Raw genomic sequence first — 26,328 nt, forward strand, 5'->3', positions numbered from 1 at the left:
TGCATTTTCTATAAAATTTTATTATTTGTTGCATCAGATGTATAAGCATTGCCGCAAAGATTTTTTGGTTCTGTTGTATAGCTGTTTACTTACGGAGCTTTAAAAATGTGCATTACATAGAAGTGTTTCTGTAAAGTGTGGGGTCTATGAAGTGTGGATTATTCTCTAATGATCTCATCTAGAATAATAACTCCGAGGGAAGGATTTGTCTTCTTTTGATTCTTAGATAGATCAATAAATTACATTAAGCAGAGACTCATTCTGTGAAAGAAAAATTAAATAATTTCTTGAGTATAATTTATTTACACAAAACAGTAATGCGCATACTGTCTAGAACCTATGTGAGTTTTGTAGGACTGTACCTTCTGAATGGTTCTTGTCAAAGTAACCTTTCAATGCCAGTAGGATCAATTTAAAACTACTGTCATAGTATACAAAGAAACGGTAAGAAAAACTAGAACGATGTCCAGTGGACCTCATGGGGCACAGGCGATAGTGGCTATTCAGTGGTCTCTTGTTAGCAGACAAAGGACCCACTCAGGATCAACACAGAGGTCCACAACTTGGAATATTAAAGTGTCTGTTCAGTAGATCTGTGGTCTTGCTTGAATTTGATTTTGGTATTAGCGCTGAAGAATAGTGGTACCATAGAACAAAGATTTTTTGATTGCATTGGTGGTATACTCTGACTGTGAGGTACTGAACTTATTTTGGCTGCTAAAAATTAACCGCGTGCTCCATTGGATATTGTAATCCCATACATACGGTGATGACAGGGGATATGGTTCTTATTTGACTGCTGTGCTGCAGTCCAGGCAGGCAGTTCTTGCAGACAAATATTATTTAAACTTTGTAGGTGTCAGACAGCCCCAAAAGGCAAAGTGCTGGATGTCCCCATCTACTTTGGGTATAAATAACTGGGAGTTGAAGATGGTGGTCATCTTGGAGGGAGCACTTAGTATTCTTCAGACATGCCATATTATTGTGTTATTTCATATGTCTGTTTGATTGTTGTGCAGAGGTATGGATGTTGTGTGGCAGTGCAGAACAGGTTATGCCTCATCATGCTGAATACAGACAAATCTGGAAAGAGTCCGGCGGAGGGCTACGAGGATGGTGAGGGGACTGGAACATCTCTCCTATGAGGAGAGGCTGAGGGAGCTGGGCTTGTTTAGCCTGAAGAAGAGAAGGCTGCGAGGGGACCTTACAAATGCTTACAAATATCTGAAGGGTGGGTGTCAGGAGGATGGGGTCAGACTCTTTTCAGTAGTGCCCAGCAACAGGACAAGGGGCAATGGGAACAAAATGAAGCAGAGGAAGTTCCATCTGAACATGAGGAAGAACTTTTTCCCTCTGAGGGTGACAGAGCCCTGGAACAGGCTGCCCAGGGAGGTTGTGGAGTCTCCTTCTCTGGAGATATTCAAGACCCACCTGGACAAGGTCCTGTGCAGCCTGCTCTAGGTGACCCTGCTTTGGCAGGGGGGTTGGACTAGATGACCCACAGAGGTCCCTTCCAACCCCTACCATTCTGTGTTTCTGTGATTCTGTGAAATCCATATGCAGATCTGGTCCCAAGTGATTTATAATTGGTAAAGTTCATCAAAAAAGCTGCAACTTGCTTTTTGAAAGCCTGGTCTAGTGCCAGAATGACTGGATATTTGAACAGTCTCCATAAGTCCCTTGGTTTTTCAGGAGTGCTCCAGTAGCAGTGGTGACACAGCCCTCTCCCCGACATGCTAAAATGCTCTTGGTCAATATATGTTTCCGGTTGATACCAGAACATCAGTGGTGGCTTTCAGCAAAAGCAGGGCAGCCTGGGAGTGACTGGATTTCCCAGCACAAGCAACCCATCACAGGTTGTTTGAAAAACTAGATATACTGCTACCGAGTGTGATTGTGCGGGAAAAACTGCAACTCCATGCAGGAGCTTGGGGAGGGAGTAATAATTAATTATCCCGTTAAAGCTAGAGAAGAAAATCAGGCAGGAAGATAATTACTTGATCTGGGATTTAGCCAAGATTTAGAGTTAACACTAGAACTGTGCTCTGTTGCCGGTTGTTCAGTTTGTAGAGTTTAGGACTGTTTTGGGGTCAACCAAAAGTAGGCTTTTTTCATCTTGATGAATTGAAAAACAATAATAAAAGTGAAAAGTTCTGCTCATACCCCCAAAGGATGCTACTTTTTTTATAAGAACCATACACTTTAGGGAAGGAATGATTAATGAAGGAGAGGATGTCAGCACACTTCACCAGGTGACTAAGAGGAGGGAATGGTAGGGCATCTCTCTGGTGTGGAACAGGTTTTCAAATCCCATTTTCCTCATTGCTCAGGTAGTCCACTTGTGAATAAGTATCCTGTCCTCAGTACTGGACGGATACTTTGCAGTGGTTTTCCACCACTCTGTGCTGCTTCACTTTAATATAAATAATCATGTATTCATTGCGTGTGCCTGTCTGTACTGGGGGGAAGGTGAATGCTGATTCCAACCCCTGCTTTAAGTTATGAACTAATTATTTTATTGAGGTCAGCCAGAACTCTCAGTACATAAACGAAAGCACAGGTGGGTCAGACACTGTCATGAGGTCAGTGAAAGGTGTGACGTGATTAGGGTTTTCAAGGCAAAAGAAGCTGAGCTCACGTGTAGAATTAGTTCTTTATTCACAGCCATTTACTGGGAAAATCCCAGCCATATCCCACTTGGACCCAGTGGAATCATAGAATCACTGTCATGAGGTCAGTGAAAGGTATGACGTGATTAAGGTTTTCAAGGCAAAAGAAGCTGAGCTCACGTGTAGAATTAGTTCTTTATTCCCAGCCATTTACTAGGAATATCCCAACCGTATCCCACTTGGACTGAGTACTTTGTTTCGAGGCTGTGCTTTTTTTTTTGTTTGGCCGATCTGTGGTGGGAGCCCAGCCCAGGTGGTGTGAACAGACCTTTAGAAGAGCTGATCTCTCGCTGTAGGTTATATGTATGAGCTCCTTAGTTGTATAAATGTCTACACTGCTATGAAATGCTCCCTAATCTTCATATATAGGATATATACATATATTTTTTATGTATGTGTGTGCATATATATATACACATTTAAATACCATTCCTTTTTATTCAGAATGTTTTTCATTTCTCTGATTAAATGCTTGTGATCAGCCAGAATTTCTGTGAGGAGAAAGAAAAGAAGTTGTATTTTCTTAAACTTTATTCATTGATTAAATATTTCCCCTTTTTACTATGAGAGTGTTATCAATTTACAGAATACGAGTCATGTTTCTGCCCCTGCTGTAAACTCATCTAATTGTCACACCACAGGGCCCACGTTACAGGGATCACATTTAAGATCCTTGGATGAACAAAGACGATCATTTTTTATATAGTGAAAAGTGAAAAAGGAGTTTTCTTTCAGTTATTCAGAAAAAAGAATGATAAAAGCAGTCTATTTTGCCTTTCCAAGCTTTTTTACAGTCCTTTATTGAGTTTAATCTAACTAAAGAGTCTGAGCCTCTCCTGGTGACAACGCTTGCATGGAACTCTACTGTAAGAGATTTAGATTGAGGCACTTCTTTCACGAGAATTATATATTTGTATCTTTTTTTACTGTTTGGAAATCTTATTACAAACTTGGTGGCAATACAATTACAAAAGTGTGTGCAGATATTGCAGTGTCATATACATGCATGTGTGGACGTGTCTGTGAGCTAGTTAGGATGGAGAGAAGGAAAGGTAACAGCCAATACTCCATTTTCCTCTATTTTCTTATATGTAAGGTGATGATGTTTGGATTTCATACAATTTTGTATGTCAAGCGTGCTCTTAGCAAATGACTACATGAGGATAATAGCAGCAGGAGAAATAGAGCTCTGTTTCTCTGGGCTCTTACACAAAAGCTGGATTGCTACGTTTGAACCAACACGTGAATGAAAGTCTGCTGTCAAAGTCTCATTCTTACCAGAGGTAGATAGCAATTTTATGTAGTGACTGAGCAGAAAAAACCCCCCACTATGCTCTAGGACATCTGCATTTCATATACAGATTTGCTATTCACAGAACAGAGAATTGAATGCTGCAGATGAGAAGCAAACACTTTTGTGTCTTCTCTGAATGTGTTTTAAGGCTAGTTTTCCTGCAAGGGTATCCATAATAATTATTGTCTATAATTTTGTAGCTTCTGCAAAGTGTAATTTTTGGTCCAAACCCCATAGCTTCCAGCTGGTTTTGGAAAAATGAAGGTTGAACACTTGTTACAGGTGCCATTCAAAAGATCGTTTTCTCTTTGCAGGGAGACCTTGGGCATGCAGTCGTCTTCCTGTGCTGGTGTTGGTTTTATCTCTCCCTTTTGCCTGGGTTGCTCATGGCATAGAGCTAACGACAGAATGCAAAAGCATTTGTTGTAAATGTTCCGTACAAGCGTGAACAATGCCTTTAGAAATGTGAAGTTAGTATTTGAGCATCTGAATACTTCCCAGAGCCAATGAAAGACTTTCTTTGTACTTGTTTATTTTTAGATACTGACCGAGCTTTAGTGCTGCTGGAAGAATATTGTAAAAAACTAAAGAAGCCAGAGGAGCAACAACTGAAAAGAGCCATCAGAAAGGTGATGGGCATCTTCAAGAGCAGCTTGTTTCAGGCACTTCTAGGTAGGTACTGATATTTAATACTAGACATATGCCTTTGAAGGCCAGAGCTAGGTCAGAGCTAGTAACTTTCTTACCAGTCACTGTTGAATTTGTGGTTATAATGGAACAGGATGTTGAGATGATCCTTCCAGGTTCTCTGTGGGGAAACTCATTGTCCTGATATTTCAAAGGTATTTTCGTATTTATAGTGAAAGAAAGAGTAACAAAAAACTCATGCACGATAAGGCATCAAATGGTTATCCCTAACCCTTGCTGCTTTCCTTTAACGGAAGTCACTGAACCAGAGCAGGAGATAACTGTTTATGCAAAGTTGAAGGTGAAGCCATCTCCACACAGGTAAATGGCCAAAGTTTCATTGATTTCACTGGCATCAAGTAACGTGTAAAATCTTTGTGTCTTTTGCATTATGTTTTTGTGAAAGTGTCAGCCAAAGAAACTCGGAAATGAGTCAAGAAAAATGCTCAAGGACACAGTGAAACTTTGGCAGAACGTTCCCATCCATGCGATGTTGCAGTCTTCAAATAGACGTGCTGGCATATCACTCAGTCTTTCTTCCATTTACTTGAAAGTCCCCATTTCACCTTGTAAATGATGGCATTTGTCAAAATGAAGCACTTTTTTTTTGAGCTTTATGTAAAATAACCTCCATAAGTTATTATATATGTTTTCAAGGTCATGAATGTACCTGGTTGCTATAGCATCCCTGTTGTCCCTTGTGCTGTGCCTGTGCTGCCAGTCATGGAAAGTGATGACAGTAACTGTGCGTCCCCCTTGCTCTACCTGCCTTTGCCCTGTTGCTCGCATTGCGTTGGCCCCTCGGTGTTTTACTCCTTCACAAACATCTGTAAATTTTCTGCAGAACTAAGTCTGAAGGGTGAATTTCTTAACACAAATGATGTTTGTGGAAGCACACGTACCTTCAAGTTATGGGTTTTTGAAGCCTGAGTACCAATTGTGCTCATTGCAGAGCTACAATCAGTAGCAGTTTGGGGAAAAAGTTTGATTATGCGTCTTAAAACTAGAAGCACATCAATACTGCACTGTCACTGTGAAGACGACGGAGGTCCGGGAAGAGTTTCAGTAATGTCTGTAGCATTTATGAAAAATGTGTGTTACCACTCTCTAACGTTTCCTGCAAATGAAAGTAATTAATGTCAATACTATTTTACTTGTAATTTCTCTCAGCTTCTTTAAAGTGAATAGCTTGATTTTATGAACCCTACATAATTTTTAATTGCTGTATATTCTTTAAAAAAGGAAATAGATTAATAATTGAATGGTATTTACCAAATAATAACAAATAGATTTGAACTATAGAATGAAAAAAAGATAAAGACGTTTCTATATTATTGCTATGGATAGAACAGTATCTGCTGAAGAAATACACAAGTCACAGAAGCGACATTAGCTGCACATTTACTTCTGCAGTACTTTGAGGTAGTCCTTCAAAATGTTCTAGCAACATGTGTGCTTGGTGTGTGGCTACACTGCAATACTTGTTGATGTATTACATATACCAGAAATGTAAAAGTGATTATAGCTATGTTAAGGTTGAATCCAAAGAATAAATGATCTTTTGATTGCCACAATAACAGATTGAGGAGTGGGGTGTTATGGGAGTTAGCATTTTAATTTGTAGGCCTTTAGATGTCTTTTCCTTGTTCTTAAATGCTTCTCTTTATAAAAGAGTTTTGGGAATCGCAAGATGTGTTCAAAGTCTTTCATTATTACATTTGATTTGCTATTTGTTTGGTCTAGATTCTGGAATAACACAAAAGAGTGACCTCTCATCAGTATTTTAAGTGTGGTAGATGATGTTATTACATGATCAATAAAGAGGTTCTTGCATAAACGGTATTTAAAAAAAACCCACTTCCATGACCTCTGTTTTAGCTTTCCATTGTAGTTTCTTCTGTTCACCTATAAATCAGACCACCACACAAAGAAAAGCCTAAGGCAGAGCTGCTGGTCTCTTTCTAAGTCCTGCTAATGTTCCTTTGTCTTTTATATTTACAGAATATCTAATAGTCTTGAAAGTGTCCGTTTTTGAGTGCCTAATCTTAATTAGACTTAATTTTCAGAGTCTGAGTGTTCATTGCTTTCCAAAACCTGATCTCACTTACAGCTGTCAGATATTGGTTTTATCCAGAATTGATTGACCTTTTGAATCTTTAGGCTGTAACTACTAATGCAAAATGTGATTTTTCTACAGAATTGTTAACCTGCATGCAGAAGTGCACATTCCTACCAGACATAAAGTTAACACAATTTTATGTGCCAAATTCAGTTTTTGTAGGTGCTACAGCTTCAGCAGAATTTGATTCCTTTACAAAGATATTCAGCTATTGTAATCATCCCTGTCCTTTAAGTGTGTGTTCTGTTTTCGTTAACTTCCAAAATGCTTTAAAAATCTGTGGGATGTCTCAAATGGGCTGTAACAAGAACAGCTAAAGACAAATAATTATAATTAGAGGCACTTTTCAAATCTAGTATGGTCCAGTTCCTTTTGTTCTCAAGTTTATGCTTGCGTGATTTGATTCAACCAGCCATCTTTGAACTTGGACTCTCAATGCACGTGTGCTTGTTTTTATCTTCAGTGTGTTTTTATCGTCAGTGTGTTTCAGAAATATTAACTGTTGGCTACTGAATGGGGGAATAACGAGAAAAATGAGGATTCGATATTTTTCATGTGTGTATTCTACACATGCAAGAAGTGACTTACAAATACGGAACTAGAAGTTCTGCAAGTGATTTACAGAAGGATTATTGAAGGATTGTCCTTCTACATTGTAATTTGGTTCAAAAACATCTCCTTCTCCCTTTGGGCTGTTCTTGTTGCTGGAGTTCTTACTAGGGTCGCCTGTGTTCAGTTACAGCTGGGTTAGTTGCCAGGACGCGCACTTTCAAAGCAACGCATGGAGCTGCAGTCTCTGGAGTCACATTTACACTCCGGTGGCCCAAACACAATGCTTTGAGAATCCAGCCCTAAGAGGAGGGAGGAGGAGAAACTCTGCAGAAGGAGCTTGCAAGGGGAAGAACGCAAATTTAGATATTGACATTACTTTTCAGTTAATTCCAAATTATTTTCACTGAAAGGATTGTACTGATCCTTCTACACATGGTGAGGAGTTATAGTACTGTTATTATTACAAGCTCATAAGGCTCAACATGAGCCGGCAATGTGCGCTTGCAGCCCAGAAAGCCAACCCTATCCTGGGCTGCATCAAGAGAAGCATGGCCAGCAGGTCAAGGGAGGGGATTCTGGCCCTTTACTCCGCTCTCGTGAGACCCCACCTGGAGTCCTGCGTCCAGCTCTGGAGCCCCCAACATAGGAAGGACATGGATGTGTTGGAGCGGGTCAGGAGGACGGCGATGAAGATGATCCAAGGGCTGGAGTACCTCTCCTACGAGGACAGGCTGAGGGAGTTGGGGCTGTTCAGCCTGGAGAAGAGAAGGCTCCGGGGTGACCTTAGAGCAGCCTTCTAGTACCTGAAGGGGCCTACAGGAAGGATGGAGAGGGACTTTTCACAAGGGTGCGTAGTGATAGGACAAAGGGGAATGGCTGTAAACTACAAGAGGGCAGATTTAGATTAGATATTGGGAAGAAATTCTTCACTATGAGGGTGGTGAAACACTGGCACAGGTTACCCAGAGAAGTTGTGGCTGCCCCCTCCCTGGCAGTGTTCAAGGCCAGGTTGGATGGAGCTCTGAGCAACCTGGTATAGTGGAAGATGTCCCTGCTCATGGCAGGGGGGTTGGAACCAGATGATCTTTAAGGTCCCTTCCAACCCCTACTATTCTGTTTTTCTAGGATTTTTGCTTTTTGTAGGCTTGTCCGTAGCTAGGTCAGAGTCCTCTCACATTGTAGCACATGTTCTGATGTGATTTTTTATTTTTTTTTAAACCCTGCAAGGAATCGGAAATGAAACCTGCAGAAATCCAAAGGCCAGGTTTGTTGGGGTTGTCTCCTAATGGGGCATCTTGGAGGCGCTGTGCAGAGATAAAAAAGGAAAACCATGAAAGAGAGTAGTAATAGTCATCTGGATATGTCAAAATGACCAAACTTTTTTTTTTTCAGTTCTGTTCTTTATGAATCATAATCAGTTTCTAGAATGGAATACATGGTTTACTACAATTTATTTCTAAAAGCTTCTGCTCTGTATTTGCCTAGCCTTCATTTCATTAAGAAAAGTGCATGATTTTACAGCTGAGAAGGCTGTTCTGCAAATGAGGATATATGAAAGAGGTTTATGTCAGGGTTGTTTTTTTGTTTTTTTGTAGATACATCTCTGTAAAACATCATTTTGTTTCTAGCAGGAATTAAAGTGCCACAAATAGCTGTAATCATCTTATGCGGTATTAGGTAAAAACTAATCTCAGTAGGTTTTTCTAAAATTCGGATAAACCCAGTGTGCAGTGGATGATGTATTTCCTGAGGTCTTTGAAACCACATCTTATGTCTTTTTCTCATGCTTGCGTAACTTTGCCTGAATTTTAAAATGGCATATTTTCAACTAAAATCTGCATGACCTTTTTTTTTTTTTTTTATGAGTGGATGTTATAAAACTGCCTGTCTTAAAAATTGCTGTAGTAATGAATACTGTAAGGATTACAGAATTTACTGGTCGTCTGTGCCACAGCCTGTATTTAGTGATTTAGGATATAGATTTGTGTTTTTACTAAGAGGGTTTTTTTAGACTCTTTACCTCAGTCAGCTCACTTTTAAATAAGCCCTGTTATAAGAATCTGTTTTAAAAGAGTGATAATGTCTTTTAAATCAAGTAAAAAATGAAGTCAGATTATTCTTCTGCAATCACATATTTTTTTTCTGTTAAAAGTTTGTATAAATTAAGTGGCAGTATAACTCAGTAGTGTTATATTAGTGTCCAGACTTCCAGGAATCTAGTCTTGTCTTGCGATCCTCCGTGTTACTGGAGAGTGCTGTAGGACCGATAGGGTATATGAGTAGGACATAAAATACAGCCATTTAAGAGAGCCAAAGCAAGTTCCCCTTTGCTTTAATTATTTTAGGATGTATAAATCTACTGAGAGATAGCATAGCTATTGATAAATGCAAACATTTAGTATAGTAAGCATGAAGCAAGTTAAGAAGCTTGGTTTTCTATGGATTTGTCTTCGTTTGATTGACTTTGGTGTCTACAAAGCTGTGAGCTGCGACCGAAACTCCCCTTGCACTTAGGGGATAATTTCAGGATATTTTAAATATGAAAAAACTTGGAGAGAAACCTATCAAAGGAGTATTGATGGGAATTTGAAACATGTCCCTGTCACAAAATAAAAGCCCTAAGAATGGAAAATGGGAAAGATTTTGATAGACGTAGCTATGCATGTCAGCTAGGAATAATGATAAAAAAGTCCCCTCATTTGTAGGCTTTAATGCTGAGAAGAATAATTATGCTGTTGATCATACAGAGAGAAGAACGTAGAGGCAATTAATGGAAAGACAAGGAATTTGTTTAGGCATGTTGTGTTTAAGGAGAAACCCTTAATAGTGACAGAAGGAAATCTGAGACTAGAGGGAAGGAGGTGGGTCAGGGCTGGGGGATAAATGTGTGAGCAGCAGGATAAATGGTGACAAAAGCAGGAGACCTGCAACGCCGTCCAGGGCTGGAGACAGAGCCTGCACCAAAGCAGGTGTTGAAGAACGATTGTAGACGTCAGAGGAGGAGTCAGGATCATGCCACACCTCAGAAATGCAGTGCTACTCATACATGGTAGTGCTGGCCTTCAGTGTTAAAAAGCTCATGAGATCTGCACAAAAGGCATAGAATAATCTATAAAATACCACAGGGTGTTACTGTCTGCTTCTATGATCTGTCTTTAAGAAACACCGCACTCATGTTTTCAGGCTTTTCTCCACAACCACCAAGACCTCTTTTGTACTTCTTCCTTCAAGTGAAAGTGAGATTTGACGTTCATGGCACTATGGAAAACAAGGCAACGCCACATTTCACAGGGCGCCTGATAAAGCTGCTAGAGCTGAGGATATCAAAATGGGGAACGTGACTGGCAATCAGCTTTCTAAAGCAATGGTGGCCGTCGCTCATATCAATCTTTCTCCATGCTCAAGAGGAAGCGTGTTTCAGCAGTTGATGCTGTGTCAGTGTTTCAGGGACCAAAAGGATATTAAGTGAATTTCTGTACTGGGAAATTTTTTAATAGGAAAGCACAATCGGGTGTTATCTATTCATACTTGCCAAGCTCTCTCTTGGTAGATGTTTTTAGCCCGCTTATGTGTTCGGCGTGCTTAGCTACTTACAGTGCTCCTGAATGTAAGGTCACTGATCTCATATGTCATTGTTCTCTAGACTTAATCCCAGTGAGCTGGTTTCTGGTCATGTCAGGCTATTTCACCTCCTGTAACTGAATTCCTCAGGAACCGATCCCGTGCGGTGAAGCCTGCGTCTGGCCCGGGGACGTTAGGCAATCCTCTCGCCGAGCACCTGAGTCCCTATTCACAAAGTCAATAGAGAAAGCTGCTGTTCACTTCACTTGCCTTCGGTTGTGTGTTGGAGTGATTCTTCCAGAGATTTATGTTCAGACCTTCCCTGACAGAAATAAAGATTCTTCTGTAGCTAAATATATTGAAACCCTTCCCGACTATTACAAATGTCGAGGAGCAAAAGAAGTGTGCAAAACCCTTCAGTGCTCTGTCACATCTGAGAAGCACTCAGATGACATCTCTGACAGTGGGGAAGCCTGTTGTTACTCCGCAGAGAGTCCTACTTTCCCAGACTGGCATCTTTCTTTGTTGCGGCATAAATTACAGCAGAACTGAAATTTGAATTCAAGGGCAGCTTTTGTTTTGCCTGAAGACAGCTGCAGCTGCTTTTATTCTTGAAGTCCAGTTCTCTTAGTAAGCAGATTTGTGCTTTCTCTCAAAACAGCTAAAGGTAGCAGTGCTAGATCTTCGGGATGGTTTGAAGCCATGCATCTCTTTTTTTTTTTTTGTGAGCTGGGTACTGGACTGCAGCCAGCTCCAGGAACTAACCCTCGCTGTTCTCCAGCAAACGTCTGGTTGTGCAGAGTGAAATGTTTGTTCCAAAAAATGGCAGATCCAACATGACTGGCTTCCTGTGGATTTTGGCCCGCTGCTATTTTTGCTTCCATGGCAGTGAAATTTACCCTGCAGTATCTTCATTTCTTTCCAGCTCTTCTCATTCTCCCCACTCCATGGTACCTGTAGATCCTTTGGAGGAGTTGAGGCTTCTTCGCTTCTATGAAGTTGCGTTGACATTGGACAGATGGTTCAAAGCCGGTGAGAGCTGGCAGACGGATGCACATGCAGGGTAAAGACAGACAGACATCACATTATTATAGGGAAATCAGGCTGAAGATGTCCAGAGAGGGGAGGTTCACTGTGGTCTGAAATGTTACCCAGTCTTTCTTACTTGTGTCTGTGCCAGAGGAGCTGAAATATTTCTGTATCTCCGAAAATCTCAGAATTCCTTTTGCCTTTGGAACTTACTGGGTGTTAGAGTGATGCCTTACTGGTTGGAGATGAGGAGCAAATGGAGCCGGGGCATGGCACTCCCTGTTCTTACTGGCCAACCTGGAGATGTGAGTAGCCCTCCCACCACAACTTCTTAATATTAAAGTCACTTGGTTATTCTCCACCTTCAGAGAAGGTGTGAGTTCGAAGATGTGGCAATCTTGTGTGGGTACCCCAAATTGTTTTTTTGTTTGAAAGAATTTAAATATTTCTCGTATTGTGAATTAGCAGTAAAGACCTCAACCCAAAACCAAAGCTCGGATACCTCTTACATTTGTGAGGATTTTGATTGGGATCTCATCCTTGCTGTTGACTGTTTCATTAAAGAATTGCACAGAAAAGTTGGATAGAATGCTGAATCCCAGCCCAGGTCTGTGTTTGGATTCTCAGCCTATCTGTATACAAGAAGAAACCGATTACAGCACTGAATCAACCTAGGTAATACATAATCACTTGTAATCCTAATGCAACCCTCTGCTCGTGTTTTGCTGCCTTTTAACCAAGTAATGATAGCATTTGCATCTCGTATGAGGAATTCAGGAGCTTTGTGGACTTTTCTCATTCAAAATGCAAAAGCTCTGCATTGGAAATAAACCATTTTTAAGATGAGTTTTTAATATAAGCAATATGATAATTGTTGAGCTTGTTAGTGTTCAATATCCAGCATAGAATAAAAGCTGGGTTTTGTTCCTGTAGTGTTTTTTTGAAGCGTGTCTTGGCCGTGTATAATTAGAATTAATAAAATGCAGTTGCAGCAGCTGTTGCTGTGTGGCTGCTGTCCCAGTGTGAAGCTTTTCTTTCTCTTTGCCTTGAATAGGGATAGCCCTTTATTCTTGGTTTGTGATGAGAAATAGAGACAAATTATTAAGAGATGCATTTAGATAATCTGGTTTTATTTTGAATAATGTATTCTCCTTTTTCTAGCTGATGGAATATGAAAGAACAATGAGAAAGAATTTTTTTTTTTGGTGTTAAATAAAGACAGACTGGATTTATATCTTCCTAATGTAGTTTGTACATCTACTAATAAAATGGAAGAAAGTAATCTGGAGCAAGCTGTTCCGTCAGTAATCCCAATGTTTATTTTTGTCTCTAAAATAACAGAGCTGTTCTCCCTCTCTAATGTTTTCGTCTGCAGAGTCATTTTAGATTAGACTGTGGTGTGATTTTTTTGTAAGAAACTGCCTGGTAGTTTCAAAATCACAGAAACATTTTAGCTTTGAAGAATGTTATACCTTATGGTTTTCAAAGCTGCTATAAATGAGCCAAATCTGTTGCCTGGTACCACCCCTATGGCTCTTCTGAAATCCCGGGACTCTTTTTCTTAACCCTGTGCTTCCAGTGTTGTGAGAGTCAGTGGAAAGCACTGATTGAAGGGATTTAAGTGCAATTGGGATTGAACACTGAATAGAAGGATGCATGAAGGTAAACTAGTTAAGCCTATATACACATATACGTGTGTATTTGTGTATATGTACACACATATATAAAATTCTTACATAAATGAATATATAGATAGTAACACGTAACCATGGATGTCCTATTTATCTCAGATTCTACTGTAGTTTGCTCAGGTATGGTTCTGTACTTTGGAGCTCTGTTGGGTATTAAAACATGTCTTGACAAGAAATACTGCAGACTGTGGTGTTCATTCCCATTGCGTGTTTATTCTGTTGTGTGGTCCATTTTCTGCAACTGTTTGGGCTCTGTCACCCTGATCTGCCACTAAGATAATTGCAAGCTCTATTCAACGAAGACTGAATTTATGGCTTTCATTTGTTCTTTCCTGTCTCCATTTCGTCATCATAGTTGTGTGGTTTTGAATTTCTGCTGATGTGGTTGATTAACACACTATTGCATAAAATCCCAGCCACTAGAAATATAAAGTAGCTTTTATAATAATTATGTTACACAGAAATTATATGGTATTTCAATACAATGTGAAAAGAAGAGAGTTAGGTCTGTAGTCAGAGGTAGGGCAGTGCTATAACTAAGGCAGCATCTGAGAACTGAGTTCAATTCCTGTACATGCATACAGTGTGATACTTCTTATTTATTTGACCTCAAACTGTATTCCTTCAAAAATCCTGCTTCATTCAGTGTGCAGAAGGGGCAGGACTCAGCTCGTGAGCAGATATTCAGTCCATTGCTTTCCTGTCGTTACTGACTGTGTGATGAGTTGATTGTAGGTCTGTGCTATGGAGGTGGTACTGAAGCCCTGAGATATAGAGGTAAAAACACCGACACGTTTTAGAGGCCTGATGGGAGACGCCTCTGACCTGATGCCTCACCACATACACCACTTTCAATGTCCACCTGCAGCAGGGAGTACTGCTATTCCAGCAAGACTGTCCCAATGTCTCATTTCGGGCCCTTAAAAGATGGGGATCATCATGGGTGATCATTTTGGAAAAATACAGCATACCTGACTTCCCAACCATCACTGAGCTTCTCTGTAGCAGTCAGAGGTAGGATCTGATTCCCGGGGTGGCATTTAATGCTCTTAAGCTAAAGAACCTTCAAGAAATGCTCTTATCGCTCTCAGCCTTTCAGCTCCTGAGATAAATGGTGCAAAGATTGCTCAGACAGCTTCCCCAGAGCAGGCCCATTCGGTTTACTGAATAAAGTGTCAGAGCAGAGAGAAAAATGGGACGTGACCCTATTCTAAAATAGTGACACTTTCTAACCTTGGGAGTTACCTTTACAACCTTATCAATGTCTTGAAGTTAATTTTACATGGTGATATCCTAGACTCTAAGGATAGTAAAAAGAGCTTCTCAACGCAAATTCCATTGTGTGATGACATTGATAGCACACTCGTTTTAAAGCGAGGTCAGAACTGTCGGACGCTTCACACCAGCCTTTGCTACTTTAGCTAATGGAGATGCTGTCACTACCCAAGGTACTGCTTCCTTTCTCTTAAATCTGAATTTTGTCCCAATGTCCCAACAGTTACATGGTTTAGATGAATGAGATGGTTTTCTTCTCCAAAATAAGTGTTATGAAGGCATATTTCTTGGAGGCCCTGGGATTGGGAGCACCACCATTTTTGATGTGTTACTGGTAATGGAAATGTCAGAGCAGATGGTGTCAGAGCAGCTTTGCTCAGAGGACTCACTTTGAGATCCTGGCTCTGCCACTGCCTTGCTGCATGCCCAGGGCCGGTCCTCTGCCTCCACCACAGATGGGTGGAGATGTGGCTTGAGTGTCCTCATTGCCTTCTCCTACCGAAATTCTGGTGTTATATATATATATTTACATAAAAATTACATATATTCACGATATTATGTGTATCTATACATGCACATATATACACACATGCATGATATAATGGCATATTTTTACGTATATATAGTCATATATATGAATGCTCATTTTCATCAGGGAATTTGTTAGGAGATTCACTATCTTCACAGAATCCAAGTATCTGCAGGTGGTAGGAGGAATTGTTGTGGAGGAGTATCATTCAAAACTGATAGTAATTAGATAGCAGGAGAAATCCAACCTAATTACGGTGAGACAGGAGGATAGATACAGGGTTACATTGTGTACTGGATATTTTCTCCCAAGTTCTGCTTTTTCGTGAATTATTTTTAATCTCCAGTGTTGAACTGCAATATAGAACTGTAACTTCATTCTTTTTCTTCTTTAACCTCTAAAACCAAAAGACTGTTCTGTTTTTACTCGTTACCATTTCATACCCAGCCTGCCTTCTGAGGATTTACCAGCGAGTTTTGATGTGGTGGTCTGTATTTCTCATCTTTAGTTGTTTTTTCCTTATAAGCAATTAATTTATGTTCTAAGTTTTGTCAGTACAATTTGGAAGAGCATAAATATACTTGGAAAAAAGTAACTTTGAGCTCCCGAAAGTTGAAGTAGTCAAACCCTTTCTCTAAATAAAGTTTAGAGTGACATCTTGTGGTAACATTGATTTCAAGTATACATATCTGTTGGTCTTATTTTATTTTGTCCACAATAAGCGTGGTGTTTTCTGTTTGAAAATGTTATGGATTGTGTAGCAGAAGTGTATAGTGACTTCTGAGGATCACTAGGGCTTTTGTGAGATCTGAGAAAACATTGCTATGTGGTGTAAGATCCTACAGGTATGCTTTATCTTTTACTGCATGAAGTTTATCCTGTGAATACCTGTGAGTTCCCAGTATTCTGAATTCCAGTTCAAGATGTTTTGATGCTCTTCCAGCAGCTGACTATCTTTTGGAATTGCCCAAAAAGTTTCAATTAACCATGATGCCAAAGCAAACAGGAGTGCGACATCTCTCAGCAACATCTGTTTGTGCTAATTCATTAGCTGTCCAAAGATTTGCTTGGTTTTAGGTAAGGATAAACATGGCCAGGAAGCCGGCGTGGAGAATTTGTCAATGTAGAAATACATAAGCCTGTGTAGGATCTGTACTGCAGTAGTGTGTTCACTCTCTACCTATGGATCAGCCTCCAAGGTACTAGGTGGTGTAAATGCACCACCACCCAACCTCATCCAAATGCCTAGCAGCTGCTCAGCCTGCAAGGTGGGGGTGTAGGATGGTTTTGTGTTCAGAAGATTAAAGGATTTGGGAAAACATGGAAGATTTGCTTTCTCTTTTGGGAAGCCCTCTGCAGAAATGCAGGAGCCCTGGCCCTATAGAGAGTTATTGTCAGGCCAAACAAAGTACTGCCTGGCACGGTCTCTCTCAAATCAGCCATACGAAGGTCTGTTCCTGTTCCTCAACAGTGAAGAGGAGAAAGATGCTAATATTCTGCTAGGTCAAGTTTGAACTACATATAATGGTGATCAATGTTACCATAGTGCCCGTCTGGCAGGTTGAATACCTGGTTGCAAAATTAACTGTTCAGTAAAAGACACTTGACCTTTCTAAGAAGTAAATTCTTTTTAAGGGAACAGCTTCATTAACTCATGTCAAATGGAAAGTCCCTCCACCTCCTGCCTCCGTGGTGCATCACTCATAACGTGTGGTCCCAGCTCTGCTGTCAGGTACTGTGAATACGGGAGACCTGATTCAGGAAAGGATTCTGTGTGTGTGTATTTCAGGCTTTTGCCGGAGGCATTTTGGTCATGAGAGTGCCAGTGCTGGGCGAGTGATTCCTGTGATGTGCTGGCAATGTTCAGGAGTTTTAGCTTCGTGGTAAAGCATACAAGGAACGTAAGACCCAAGAAGCCCAACTGAGTGATCCTAAAAGGGCCATGTGGTGACCTCATTTATTAATTTGATGGAAAAATAAAGACGTGATTTTTTCAGTTAAGATGAATGTTTGGTTTGCCTGCCAGAATTGTTTCTGGTTAATAACGAAGTACAAGTTAAACTGTTAATATAATCCTGATACTGGAACTGGAAGCGCTGATGTAGATTTGGTGTAAAAATAAGCAAATAATTTGGATAGCCTATCAGAATAGGCTGGCTGGTTAAATTTCTCAAATATAGTTTAGGAAAAGCCTGTAAAAATTGTATTTGAAGTACGTAAAGTGTGTTTAAATCACATATTTACAGGGATAACCCTGGAGATTTCCTTGGCAAATTGTCTTTACCCATTCCAACAGAGACCGTTGAAGTAGTGAAGAAATTTGTGGGTATAAATTTAGGTACCAAACTAGTGCTGTGCTTGTTTGAACTACCTCACTTGTTGTCACAACAGGAAACAACTGGTGATGTTTCATGGTAAAGGAAAGCTACCTGCTCTTTCTATTTAATTTCTGCTGCACAGTCAGCAGCATCCCTCTTGCAGTTTTTGAGTGGCTGCTTGGCAAATTTTGACTTGTTATGAATCTGAGTCTTCTGTAATAGTTTTCATCTGCCTGAGCAAGAACTTAGTCTTCATGCTGAGACAGCTGGGTATTAAGCAGATGATGCACTATGAGACTGTACAGAGGTTTCCCTGTAATGCAGGACATGAGGCTGAGATGACATTGTGCAAACCACAGTTTTCCCCAAAGCTGTGACTTCCAGGCGGTGAATTCTGTGCACTGGCAGGAGATGCACCCTGCCACGTACAACCTGTCCACCTTTGATGCAACCACCAAGAGAAATGGGGCATAATTATTGAATCCCCTGAACTCCAACCAGAAATTCGTATCCTCTTTCAGCAGCATAAAGCCAATTCTTACTGTGCTGTGATCACTTAAGTCCCCTGGCTGATTTTGTCAGAATAAAACCAAGGTTCTACCAATTGTGGGCCAGGTGTTGTGCTGCTGTTCCTCTTTCTACAGCTCAGAGGTGACAGGCTGCCTGCAAAATCTTCCAATTTATTAATAGCTGCAGCAAATTTAAATTTAAAGCGGAGGTGGCTGAAGGAGAACAAAGTCACCCACGGAGTTTGGGGGCCGTTGCTAGAAGTAATTGCTTTCTACCCATGTAAATCCCTCTGGGGTTTCTTTTGGATTAAGTATTCCTTACTTCTTCTCTAAAACTCATGTTTAATATTCATGTGTGTTGTTAAACAGCTGCTGCATCCTGCTCAAGAGCGGAAAGAGGGAAAGCATTTCAGTAGCAAAGTCATACTTTAATACATTCTTTGCCTACTTCAAAGCAGCAGTATGGGAGTTAATATTTATCAAATGCACTGAAGTCCTTGGATGAGAGGCACTATGGCTGTGCAAAGCATTGTTTGTTTATTTAGAACTCTTTTACCTGGCCTTTTTGAGCATTTGCTAAATGCACTTCAGAACAATCACACAAAACTTGCTATAATGCTGACTCGATTTCTCTTCCCATCTTTGAATGGGAACAGAATGAGGACAGACTTTCCAAAGGTATGGTAACTGCAGAAATGTAGGTGCTCTACTTAACCCAAGAAAAACTCTCTTCACTGAATTAGTTGCATGCATAGCATTTTGCAATAGATGGTAATAAAAAAAGGTTATATTAACACAATGCAATATAGAGAGACCTTGTTAGATTTTATTACATTTTCTGCTGGTAATTTATTATGATTAGAAAGCCTAATTCTTTTGCTTATCTTGTAATTATAGCAAGGTGTTTACGAGCAGGAGCTCCAGCTACTTTTCTGTATAGAGTCTCATTAGATGAGGAATTAGAAAGCCCTTTTAGACTGTTAATTTTTGCTCATAACACAGGGTGTATAAAGCATTCTAAAATGAATGTGTTATGTGAGGTCAACATTACATTTCGTGAGTTGATACTTGAGTTTGCAGCAAGGACAACCAATCTGAGAGATTTGGATGGTCTCAGAGGAGTGCCTCTTTATTTTGAAGACCACACCTTCACAGCCCTCCTTTGGAATAGGGAGATAACTAGTATTCCCCATTTCATCAAGAAGAAATTTTAGGTGTCTGTGTGTACAGTGCTCCTTCACCCTGCAACTGGCTACGATTTGGTGCCTCTGTTTGACACCTAAGCAGCATCGCAGTGCATGTGTTTGGTAAGAATGAGACTTCTAATGACCATGTCTAAATAACCCAGACGCCTCTCGAGGAGTCCCATGCTTGTGGCGTGGTGCCCAGCTGTCCATGGCACTGCTGGGACTTGGTTTACAAATTGCAAACCCCAGCTGATCTGAACAAAGGCTTTAGTGACTGACCCAAGTCCTCCTAGGACACTTGTGACTGAACATGGAGCTTAACTGAGGAATCCAAAGCTTACATCACACCATGGGATCATCCAGATTTAGGCTGTCAGACTCAAGTTATAATGAAAGCATTGTCTGCCTTCATTCTCTTGGAGAGAATTTAGACCCAGTCAGGGCCCTGTTCTTGTTCAGTTTTGATGTCTTCACTGTGGAAGAAGGGATATGATATCCACCTAGAGCAAGAGTGGGTCAGGAAATGGCAAGCAGTAATTAGCAATTTGAATATATGAAAATAGGAGGGGACAATGAGCTTTGATATACAAATTATTACTAAATACATAGCTCTGTGTTTTTGCATTGTTCATGGTAAATTGTTACTTTTACAAATCTGTTAATTACTGGAAATTATTTGTCTTACAGTTTGGACAAATGTATGTCTGTCTGTGGATGGAGCTGTCATCTATGAGACTTTTTACTGCCAGTCTTGCTTTGGATGGTACTTGCTTGTAACATGAAATCTGAGTGATTCTGATTGGATAAACCAGCTTGATGGACTCTAATGCAAGAAGGATCAATATTTTAATGGAAATTAAAAATTAAAGCCAGATATTTTATAATACTCTACTAAACTTGCGGTTATCCCAACCACCTGCGAGTGAGGGTCCGCTGATTTTGTTTAGTTCCCAGTCTTCTGTGAGATGAGCTAGGAACAGAGGTCAGCCTAGATGCCTGTAACCTGCAGCTGAGTATTATCCACAGGCCAAAAGAAACTGCAGGGTTAGATTCAGTCCACACAAGTTGCACCGCAACTGGGTTGGCCTTTGCAATGAGGTTATACCCCTAAATAGAAGGATATAACTCTCTGGAGGCAATGGAAAGAGGTGGTGCCTTTGAAAGTAGGAGACCCTGTTTGCCTGAGCTGAGATGACTTCGTTAGATTGGCTGAATTGTGTACTAAGAACTAACCCAAAGCAGAACAATAACAACAGCAAATGTACAGGAACAGTGAAGACAACTTCTGCTTTAAAACACGCTTTAGAAGATCTGTTTCTGGGTGGAGCTGGAATTGTTTCTGAAACATCCTTATTTTTCTGAACAGGCACTCCTGAAGGAGAAGGAACCACCTTTAGTTGGGAGGCTATGTGTAATTGTGCAATGGATTTTTTGCACAAATTTCAATGTTCTTTACTTAAATAGTCTAAGCTGGACACATATGAAGAAGCACCACGACAAGAAAATCTTTCCTGTGTGTGGTGCAGAGGTTGCACGTCAGAGAGAAGGACAAGATCTCTCGAAAGCTTTGTCGGTGATTCCTGGGGATTAAGTGAGGTGTCTTGGTGACAACATAAGAATCCCAGCGGATACTCCACACAAAATACATGCATCTTTCATTGACTGCTTGTCTGAGACTATAGCAATTGTTAGAATAACTTAAAAACAGGACTGTAAATATTGGATAAGAACATCCAGTGCTGTAATGAGATAAAGTCACTGCCAGGGCTCTGGGGAAGGTAAGGGACAGGCACTATTTGTTAGCTTTGCTGAGTGTTTTGTTTGTCATGTAAGACGTTTTGGCTTGGGTGGGACTTGCTGCCAAGCACCAGCTTCCCATAGGAGTGCCTTTCTCTTATCTCCTATGTCACTCATGACCTTTTCTTTCAAGATCATTTCTTCCTTTTAAAATTTCAGTTGAAGGAGAAAATCAATAGAACAAGTTAGTAAATTTAAAAAAGAGGTTGTGAATTAAGAATCTTCACTACATTTTCACCTTTGGCCTCTGCAGTTGAGGTGGAAGGATGGGATTTGTGCCTTTGAGGGGAATTGCCTCTTCTTTGGCATACTGCTCCTCAACCCCAGGATGTCAAGAGTCTCCTGGAGTACCAGAGTGCTGTGGGGTTTCCTCCAGCATTTGCCTACAGAATTTGGGCTTTCCTGGTGTAGATTAGGATAAATTGTGAAGGTCCCTGTAATAAGGGCATGCAGATGAAGAACTGCTGGCCTTCTCTCTTTGTACCCGGTTTTCTTGCAGGTTGGCTTTACTTTCACTAAAGGGAGGTCCAAGAAGTGAACGCCAATGGCCTTTTGTTGAACACCAGATTTGTATTTGTGCTTGTAGCTTTGCATACTGATTTTCAGGTGGTGAGGATATGGATCTCTGGAGAAATAGAGATGGGGTTGTGAGGCGTGATACAGTAATAGTGCTGTAATGATGTTATGCCAGGTATATTTTGCATTTAAATGGGGAGTTGTCATTAAATCAAAACAACCCTACAGCAGTGGAGGACATCTGCATAAACAAAAGGACCACTCCTGAACTTTTGCTAAGCAGTGTGGGTGGTAAGCAAAGGATTAGAGATGAAGACACAGGAACCCTAGATGTGTATACTCAGTTTTCAGTGGAATAAACACATTTTGAAAGTGGATTACGAACTTGAATAGGCTTATAAATAACTTGTAAGAAGAGTTGTGTCGTATTGTTGCACCAGGTTTCTGACATAACCTATGCTGACAAAGTGCTCTCATCCAGCACCACTTTAAGGAGAAATACAAGAATTGTAAGATTTTTCAGTCAGAATTCATGTTCTGCAAGCTTTTCACTCAAAGAAGTTTGATGTGAAAGTTTCTGGAAGAACCTTCCTTTGAAACAGGACTTGTATCATTGTGGAAGGCAAACACGTGTTAAGCCCTGCCAAAGCATAGGAGATATGGATGTTCCCGCACAGAATTATTCTCTTCACAGTTCTCAAAAGCATTTTTTAGGATTGTCATTCATTCAAATTGTCAACTTCCTCCAGCTTCTTCAGTGCCAGTCCTCATCATCTGTTTGAAAAACAGTAGTATGAAAGTAGTCATGGTGAAAAGGAAAATGTTATAGTTTGAGGTAGTTGCGCTGCCAGACCTCTTCTTTTTGCTGCAAAAAATGCCTCAGAGAGTGTTACAATTCCTCTTCAGCGCCTTCCCTGCAAATCACTGGACATGAGAGACATGGTAGCCATCTATCTCAGGCCCATTGCTCATCACTTATTGCTGTGTGCTAGAACTGTGTCACCAGCTGCAGTGCTTTTTCCTGAACCAGAAGCTATTTGACAAGTGTTGGGCAAATAACAAGGTTTTGGGGAGACCTTCACAAAACCATAGATTTACAATAATTCTTGGCTAAAACACAGTCTTCTGCTTTGAAATACAATTGCCATAGTGCAGGAAAAATACTTCAAGAGGTTGCTATATGTAGGTTATATCCTTAAAGGCTCTCAACGGCACCGTGAGTGCATTTGAAACCTTTGGTGGGTGACTGCACAGCTGAGGGTGAGGGGAATCTCTGCTCCTTCTGAACTGGATAACAGAATCACAGAATCACAGAATGGTAGGGGTTGGAAGGGACCTCTGTGGGTCATCTAGTCCAACCCTCCTGCCGAAGCAGGGTCACGTACAGTAGTCTATAGCGGACCTTGTCCAGGCGGCTCTTGAATATCTCTAGAGAAGGAGACTCCACAACCTCCCTGGGCAGCCTGTTCCAGGGCTCCGTCACCCTCAGAGGGAAGAAGCTCTTCCTCATGTTCAGATGGAACTTCCTGTGCTTTAGTTTGTGCCCATTGCCCCTTGTCCTGTCGCTGGGCACTACTGAAAAGAGCTTGGCCCCATCCTCCTGACACCCACCCTTCAGATATTTGTAAGTATATATTAGGTCCCCAAACATTCTCATAAAACAGCATCCAGTAAAGCGGTGTAGATCTTGTGTGCAAGCAATACACACAAATGCTAGGACCAAACAGATGTCTCACAAATGTGGAAGAAGCTGCAGTCAGCAAATTCTCAGTAATTCGCTTCAAGTATGGGTACATGACAAAGTCATGGCAAGGCAAGCAGAAGCATGGATTTCCAGCAAGTGAACTAACTGCCCACGTGCACACTCTCACTGTCCAATTAACCACTGTCTGAGAACATCCTGACAGCTGAAATATGTTGGGAAATGTCTTTATTAGTGAATTAACCTGGGAACAGGCATGTTTCTGCACGGGGGGCACTCAATCAACTGTACTGTAAAATTGCTTGAATGGTTTCTGATGAGGTTTTGGCCCATCCAACCAGCATTCTCCCAAACAATTCACAGCCCAGAATTTGATACATGTGGCTGCTTGGTTCTGGCAATTAAGACAATTTTAAAGTATGAGTCCAGGCTTAGTGCTAGAAGATGGTCCCAAGCATGTGTGATTTATGTGGCACAGCTTGCGTATGGAGGCTGTTGGGAGAGATCTCACAGGCATTGTCAGAATATGCCTTCAGACACTTATTCAGATGTTGCAGATTGTCCACATTGATTTAATTCAAGTTTATCATCTTTCATCTACCCTAAATAATATGTCTGATGGCAGTGACCTAAAACTTTGTCCTTGTGGCTAAATTTGATTTTGGTGAATCCGAGTAAGTCCACTGGCCTGTTAGCCTCTATGGACTGATATCATGTGGTCTGTGAAGCGCCTCGGTTAACTGCTGGTCAATGCATATAAAATAAGGCTCATATATTCCTAACAAGTACATGAAAACAAAAATCTTTGGAAAAATGTTACTCATCTTTGAAAAGGAATAATGGCTCGTAGTCTGAAGTACAGTGAAGCCTTGACGCAGCCCAGAATCACAGAATCACAGAATAGTAGGGGTTGGAAGGGACCTCTGTGGGTCATCTAGTCCAACCCCCCCGCCGAAGCAGGGTCACCTACAGCAGGCTGCACAGGACCTTGTCCAGGCGGGTCTTGAATATCTCCAGAGAAGGAGACTCCACAACCTCCCTGGGCAGCCTGTTCCAGTGCTCCGTCACCCTCAGAGAGAAGAAGTTCCTCCTCATGTTCAGACGGAACTTCCTGTGCCTCAATTTGTGCCCATTACCCCTTGTCCTGTCACTGGGCACCACTGAAAAGAGCTTGGCCCCATCCTCCTGACACCCACCCTTCAGATATTTGTAGGCATTTATAAGGTCCCCTCGCAGCCTTCTCTTCTTCAGGCTGAACAAGCCCAGTTCCCTCAACCTCTCCTCGTAGTGGAGATGCTCTAGTCCCCTCACCATCCTTGTAGCCCTCCGCTGGACTCTCTCCAGTAGCTCTTCATCCTTCTTGAACTGGGGAGCCCAGAACTGGACACAGTACTCCAGATGAGGCCTCACCAGGGCAGTGTAGAGGGGAAGGAGAACTTCCCTTGTCCTGCTGGCCACACTCTTCTTGATGCACCCCAGGATCCCATTGGCCTTCTTGGCAGCCAGGGCACACTGCTGGCTCATAGTTAACCTGTCGTCCACCAGGACGCCCAGGTCCCTCTCCGCAGAGCTGCTCTCCAGCAGGTCCACCCCAAGCCTGTACTGGTGCATGAGGTTGTTCCTCCCCAGGTGCAGGACCCTGCACTTGCCCTTGTTGAACCTCATCCGGTTCCTCTCTGCCCAGCTCTCCAGCCTATCCAGGTCACGCTGAATGGCAGCACAGCCTTCCGGTGTATCTACCACACCTCCCAGTTTGGTGTCATCAGCAAACTTGCTGAGGGTACATTCTAACTCTTCATCCAGGTCGTTGATGAAGAAGTTAAACAAGACTGGGCCCAGTACTGACCCCGGAGGGACACCACTTGTCACCAGCCTCCAACTAGACTCAGCTCCGCTGATGACAACCCTCTGAGTTCTGCCATTCAGCCAGTTCTCTATCCACTTCACCGACCACTCATCCAGCCCACACTTCCTCAGCTTCCCCAGGAGGATATCATGGGAGACTGTGTCAAAAGCCTTGCTGAAGTCAAGGTAGATAACATCCACAGCTCTCCCTTCGTCTACCCAGCCAGTCATGTCATCGTAGAAAGCTATCAGATTGGTCAGGCATGATTTCCCCTTGGTGAATCCATGCTGACTACTCCTGATAACCTTCTTTTCTTCCACTTGCTTGATGATGGCCTCCAGGATAAGCTGCTCCATCACCTTTCCCGGGATGGAGGTGAGGCTGACCGGCCTGTAGTTCCCTGGGTCCTCCTTCTTGCCCTTTTTGAAGATTGGAGTGACATTGGCCTTTCTCCAGTCCTCGGGCACCTCTCCAGTCCTCCAGGACCTCTCAAAGATGATGGAGAGTGGCTCAGCAATGACATCCGCCAGCTCCCTCAGCACTCGTGGGTGCATTCCGTCGGGGCCCATGGATTTGTGGACATCCAGATCGCTTAAGCGATCCCTCACACAGTCCTCCTCGACCAAGGGAAAGTCGTCCTCTCTGTAGGCTTCTTCTCTTACCTCCGGGGCCTGGGATTCCTGAGGGCCAGTCTTAGCACTGAAGACTGAAGCAAAGAAGGCATTCATTAGCTCTGCCTTCTCCGCATCCTCCGTCACCAGGACACCCGCCTCATTCAGCAGCGGCCCCACGTTGTCCCTAGCCTTCCTTTTGCTGCTGATGTAGTTGAAGAAGCCCTTCTTGTTGTTTTTGACATCCCTTGCCAGCTTCAATTCCAGGTGAGCCTTGAGAAGGCCATCTGTATCCTGAGCTTCATCCCCAGCAGTGTGGGCAGCAGGGCGAGGGAGGGGATTCTGCCCCTCTGCTCTGCTCTGGTGAGACCCCCCTGGGAGTCCTGCATCCGGCTCTGGAGCCCTCAGCACAGGACAGAGCTGGAGTTGTTGGAGT

General features: G+C 41.8%; 1 protein-coding gene across 9 annotated transcripts in view; it reads left to right on the forward strand.

The window, feature by feature from the left end:
* The window catches only part of DLG2 (discs large MAGUK scaffold protein 2), a 1,094,951-nt gene that overhangs the window by 14,238 nt on the left and 1,054,385 nt on the right, over positions 1-26,328 (forward strand). For all 9 annotated transcript variants that reach the window (XM_075416649.1, XM_075416588.1, XM_075416597.1 and 6 more), the window contains exon 3: positions 4,504-4,635. In XM_075416649.1, the coding sequence (XP_075272764.1) occupies positions 4,504-4,635 (132 nt within the window). The remainder of the gene's footprint in view (positions 1-4,503; positions 4,636-26,328) is intronic.

Source organism: Opisthocomus hoazin, chromosome 1 (genome assembly GCF_030867145.1).
Source record: "Opisthocomus hoazin isolate bOpiHoa1 chromosome 1, bOpiHoa1.hap1, whole genome shotgun sequence".
Classification (NCBI taxonomy): Eukaryota; Metazoa; Chordata; class Aves; order Opisthocomiformes; family Opisthocomidae; genus Opisthocomus; species Opisthocomus hoazin.